We start from the raw sequence: 6,000 nt of genomic DNA, 5'->3' as shown, positions 1-6,000 counted from the left end.
GCAGGTGCTCAACAGATAAATTAGTTTTCTTCTCTTTCCTCCCCTATCAGTGGACATATATCCTCCACTTTAAGAATTAGGTCAAAGTTAATCATGATACTAGGATGAAAAAAATTATGATTAAAGTAATGAAAAACAATCAAGAATCATCAACAGGAGCTGAAATAAACACCTTCTGCTCTGTTATCAGACACCCATCTTCCTTAGGTGTTTAAGTTTGAAGAAGTTCTTAACCACATAAAACAGAAGCACCTGTGAATGTTTGTGCTCTCTCTGTTACACATACTTTTACAGAGCAATGAAGCACAGTAATAGCACTGGAATGAACAAAACACTTTCTTTAAAGTAATTTATTTACAACATATTATCAGTAGGTCAAGGACAGTTTTTAGCAAAATCAAAAAAGAGTCTATTTTTTTTTCTGAAAAAGCATGTTCTATTTTCAAATGAAGAAATGATGAAAGAAAATGATATAACTAATATGCATTAAATGATGGCTTGGGAAAAGAAAGACTTCAGGAGATACTCTTTTTTTCTTAGATGAATACATTTGACATAATTTTCTTTGAGTGTTTTACTACTGTGCTGACAGGGGACATAGATATATATAAGTAAGATTGGCTTTCTGAGTAAATAATGAATTGTGATCTACATTAACAGATTTTTTTTAAGTACTGTAAAAAAGATTGATATGTCTGTACACAGTGATCACAAATTATGTAGAAGTTTGGGAATGTTCATTTTTTCCTTCCAATTTATTCTGAAATATCAGTGAAGATTTCCTCAATAACACAGAAGAGAAACTACAGCCAAGTAGGCAGAGGCTTAGGAGGAAGTTGTGAAATTTCAAGGGAAAATGCACCATAGATTCACTCCATTTTATAGCTTCTAAGGACTTTAGTGATACATATATATCAGGATTTCACCAACAGAATTTCATTTTTAAGGCTGGTGTATGATTAAAATCTTTAAAAAAAATTTTTTTTTTACATTTATTTATTTTTGAGAGACAGAGCCAGACAAAGTGAGAGTGGGGGAGGGGCAGAGAGAGAGGGAGACACAGGATCTGAAGCAGGCTCCAGGCTCTGAGCTGCCAGCACAGAGCCCGACACGGGGCTTGAACTCATGGAGGGCGAGATCATGACCTGAGCCGAAGTCGGACACTCAACCGACTGAGCCACCCAGGTGCCCCTGATTAAAATCTTTAATTACAAATAGCATATACCTTCAAATCTGTTAATGTACCACATTCTAGCACTCTGGAGTCCACCAACACATTCACCTGAGTTACCAACTTGACTAGTTTTTGTGTGGGACTAAGAATAAAAGCTCTTCCATCATCTCTGATTCATTGGATAAAGTCTCAAAACAGCAAGATTAAAAACTTTTATCACTAATCCTCGTGACTCAGGATTTTTTTTTTTTTTTGAGAGAAAGAGAGAGGGATTGAGTATGAGTGTGCCCAAGTGGGAGTAGGAGACGGACAGAGAGACTGGGAGACAGAGAATCCCGACACTGGACTCGATCTTATGACCGAAATCATGACCTGAGCTGAAATCAAGAGTCAGATGCTTAATCAAATGAGCCACCCAGGAGCCCCTAGGATATTCTTGATACCATGATTCCAAATGATATGAAGAAATAAATTAGTTATTCAGTTTGCTATTTGTCCCATGAAATGCTGACATCATCTGATTAAAGAGGTTTAGGAAATGTTACCAAAACTAAACAGATTTATTATTTATCATGAAGAGGGGGAAGTAGAAGGATATAGCTCTCTTTTAAGTATCTGGTTGAAAAAATGTGAAGGGCCATTAGTCTTCTATCTCACAGTCAGATGTCGAAAATTCAGATAAAGGAGATAATATTACCTAACCGAAATCCTATTTACAATCTGTTGAATTCTTCAGAACAAATTCCATTAAGCCTGTGAGATCTAGGCATGTCTGCTTATTAGGACAGTCAATCACAAGTAAATTCAGTTTTAAATTAGCAGTCCTTTGGATCATATTCATGCATCCATTAATTCATTATTATTTGATGAACATTATTCAATGAACATTTACTGGCAAGCTATTGTGCTAGTCTTTGGGAAATATAATAAGGAGCAAAAGCCGAGAAAAGTCTCTCTGAACTCAAAGATCTCAGTCCATCAGGGGGTCAAGATTAGGTAGCCAGCAATTATTTATAATATAGAGGGCTGGGGCACCTGGGTGGCTCAGTCAGTTGGGCGTCCAACTTTGGCTCAGGTCACGATCTCACGGTTTGTGAGTTTGAGCCCCGCGTCAGGCTCTGTGCTGACAGCTCAGGGCCTGGAGCCTGCTTTGGATTCTGTGTCTCCCTCTCTCTCTGCCCCTCCCCTGCTCATGCTCTGTCTCTCTCTCTCTCTCTCTCCATAATGAAACGTTAAAAAAAAATTATAATATAGTGTTATGCATAAAATTTGACCATCTATTTGCACAACAGTATGTAAGAATCTATATAGTTCTTATAGAGAACAAACTGATGGTTACCAGAGGGCAGATGGGTGGAGGGATGTGTTAAAAGGTGGCAGGGATTAAGGAGGGTACTTGTGATGAGCACCAGGTGTTGTATGGAAGTGTTGAATCACTATGTTGTACACTTGAAACTAATACTACACTGTATGTCAACTAATTGGAATTTAAATAAAAACTTTAAAAAAAGTAAATGAAATTGGAGTTTCTCTTTTTTTTTTACCTTGTCCAAATTTCATTTTTTCCAACACCTATTTGCTTGGTTCCTATACTAAGTCATCTAAACAAGGCGCATCTGCAAGTCAAAGGGAGTGCTACTAATAAATTTGCTGTATTAAGGACTGCCCTGGCCCACCTGGGATGCATAATCACCCTAGGTCTGGGAAATGTAAATAGGTCTTCCTAATTTCCTTACTCCCAGAAAGCACTATTCTTTAGAGTGTGACCATTAAAAAGTGTAAGAGAACAGATTATGTTCATGATACGAAGCAGGCTGATGAAATCTGTAAGGCCTTGTTTTTCCTTCAAACTTTGTGTATCCTAGAATGTCAGATCCACAATTTCCATGACATTTTGATATGCAAAAGAGGGAAAAAGGTTTTCTCTTCAATGGTTGGCTTGTAATAAGGTTATAGAGTTTACATTTTTCTAATCTGCCAGGTTGTTGGATTTCTGTCAGGTACTACAAAACCAGGTCCAGAAGAGTCCTAAATTAAAGAGGTTCAAATAAAGTTCCAACAGCAGCCTACAGAATGCCAGCAGAGACCTGCAGCATCCTAGGCCCAGATGAAGGTAGCAAGAAGTTGGCTGGCATATCGGCACTCCATAGTTCTCAAATTAGCATTGACACTGTGTGAAATATCTAAAGGAAAGAAAATTCAGTATTTCTGTAAACAGTGTTTACGATTTAGAAATTTGTTTATATTGCAGGCAACAGAAGCAGCAGTTCAGAACCCATTTTTTATTTCATGCTCACTTAGCAGGGGAACCATGAGCCCTCTGAGGAAGGAGAGAAATGGCTAGGGTTGGAAATGCCTGCCTAGAGCTAAGAAACCTGAGGAGCAGATAATTTCTGTGAAATAGGAAATAGGGAAGATCCTGTATTTCTGCTCTAATTCTTGAGGTTAGAAACCAGGAGGATAAAGGGTTTGCTTGACTTTCCTCTCTCTCTCTCTGTGTGTGTGTGTGTGTGTGTGTGTGTGTGTGAGAGAGAGAGAGAGAGAGAGAGAGAGAGAGAGACAATTTCTGTTTTACCAGATCTATTCTCCCAGAATGATGAAAAGCACTCTTGAGGCTATCTTCAGAAAAATGGGGAAAATGTATCCTATTCTAAAGCCAGTTTTTGAGACAAAGAAGGACCCTAGGAGGTTATTAGGTATAAAGTTAGGAGGTATATAATTAGGTATATAATTAGGAGGATTAGGTATAAAGTTAGGAAAGGAAAGTCCTTGGAATTATTAAGGTTTGTTGTAGGAAGGATGGCCCTGGGGAGACTCTGGTTAGGGGCTTAATGATAGTAATCCCTGTTTGGTTGTTGACTCTGGTTATCACAGAATTATCATCTTCTGTATTGTACTTCCATTTCTGCTTATACTGTGCCCAACTGGTCTGAGGCAGGGACACTGGGGGAAAAAGCAAAGGGTAACAGAGACTTAGTTATATTCGTTTTACAGAAATGTGTGCAGCCTCTTCCCAGATCATTTCAAAATCTGCTGCTTAACAATGAAGACGACATTCTCTTCAGCTTTCTTGGGTTAAAGTTGATTCCACCAGATAAAGCACATTAGTTTACACTAACAAGCAAAGATTTATTTTAGTACTTGATTTTAGAAAACTAACCAAATCATGCCTGCAGGAAGGAAAAAAGTACCATTTTTCCTTTTATATGACACTTAAAAATCTACCCAAAGTAAGTATAATATAGATTTAGAAAATGGAATTGTGAGAAAAGGTGTCATTTAAAAAATTCTCCTAGAATCAACTATGCTTAAAAATGGAGTGCTATAAACAAACCAACAGAAAATAAGTGTTGGTGAGGATGTGGGGAAATTGGAACCCTTGTATGTTGCTTGTGGACATGTAAATGACTCAGTTGCTGTGGAAAACGGTTTGGCTGTTCCTCAAAAACTTCAACATATAATTACCATATGATGCAGCAATTCCACTCCTAGGTATACATCCAAAAGAACTAAAACCAGGTTAAAATATATGTATAGACATGCTCACAGCAGCACTACTTCCAAAAAAGGGAAACCGAATGTCCTTCAGGGCAAGATCCTTAAAAGCATTATGCTAAATGAAAGATGTCAGACACAAAAGGTTATATATTATATGATTCCATTTATATGATACATTCAGAACAGGCAAATTCATACAGACAGGAAGTAGACCGAGGGGAGCAATTGTTGAATGGGTGTGGAGTTTCTTTTTGGGTAATGAAAGTTGTTTTGGAACTACACAGAGGTGGTGGTTGCTCACCACTGTGAGTGTACTAAATGCCACTGAATTGTTCACTGTAGAATGGTTATTTGAATGTACATGAATGAAAATACAAAACAAGGAGTGCTTTCTCAGTAGCTTTGGGCACTTTCCTCACAACTAAGAAATGGGTGTTGGTCTGCACGTACCTGGAAGACAAGGTTGATGTTGCTGAGGCGCCATGTTTGGCTCTGAGGGTACGGGTATTTCCTCAGAAACATACTTTACAAGCTCTTTCCCCAGATATGTTACCTGTACACAAGTAAGCACAGAATTCAAAAATTCTACATTTCAAAAGAAGCAAATACACGTCTCTCTTGCAAATTGTAACTTTGGTAAAGTATTGACTGTTGTCTATCACAGACTGGCAAACCATAGTCCATGGACAAATCTGGCCTGCCCCCTTTGTTTGTAAGTAAAGTTTTATTAGAACACAAAGATACCCATTCATTTACTTACTATCAATGGATGCTTTTATGCTACACCATCATTGAATATTGGTGACAAAGACCATATGCCCATGAAGCCTGAAATCTTTATTATTTGGCCCTTTAGAGAAGAAATTTGTTACCCCTGCTTTTTTATCATTAATTCTCTTTCCATTCACTTAGTAAACAACCATTAAACCAGCATGGGCTACTTTATAGTGTTAAAGAAGTAGCGTTGTACTAATAAAATTAAACCACAAAAGTTAATAGTACTTTTCAAGAAATAAGACATTTAACTGTTCAGATTAATATCATTTCAGGACTATGCATCCAATTTTTTTGGGTTTTTCTGTTTTGTTTGTGAACTTAGCGATTGTTTATCAGCCTTGAAGGTCAGATCTTAGAGATCCCTGCACACAAATGGGCTAGGCTGAGGCACACTGGCGAACATTTGCCACAGGGTCCTTGGGTTCTCCACTCTTTGTTCCAGGGCAGCCTAATAATATGCCTCAGAAGCTAGGCTCACTGTGGCTAAACCATCCAGTCTCAACTCGAACATCCCTTCCTCCAGGATGCTTTCTTAGAACTTCTAGAAACTT

The 6,000-nt window shown here is 37.9% G+C and overlaps 1 protein-coding gene across 3 annotated transcripts in view; it reads right to left on the bottom strand.

Annotated features, from left to right (window-relative positions):
- ANKRD31 (ankyrin repeat domain 31) overlaps positions 1–6,000 on the bottom strand; it is a 164,339-nt gene that overhangs the window by 4,441 nt on the left and 153,898 nt on the right. For all 3 annotated transcript variants that reach the window (XM_040450693.1, XM_040450700.1, XM_040450703.1), the window contains one exon: positions 5,123–5,225. In XM_040450693.1, the coding sequence (XP_040306627.1) occupies positions 5,123–5,225 (103 nt within the window). The remainder of the gene's footprint in view (positions 1–5,122; positions 5,226–6,000) is intronic.

Source organism: Herpailurus yagouaroundi, unplaced genomic scaffold (assembly GCF_014898765.1).
Source record: "Herpailurus yagouaroundi ecotype Mexico unplaced genomic scaffold, PumYag 29, whole genome shotgun sequence".
Taxonomy (NCBI): Eukaryota; Metazoa; Chordata; class Mammalia; order Carnivora; family Felidae; genus Herpailurus; species Herpailurus yagouaroundi.
The sequence above is the reverse complement of the archived record's forward strand: the minus strand, read 5'-3'. Positions and strand labels throughout refer to the sequence as shown.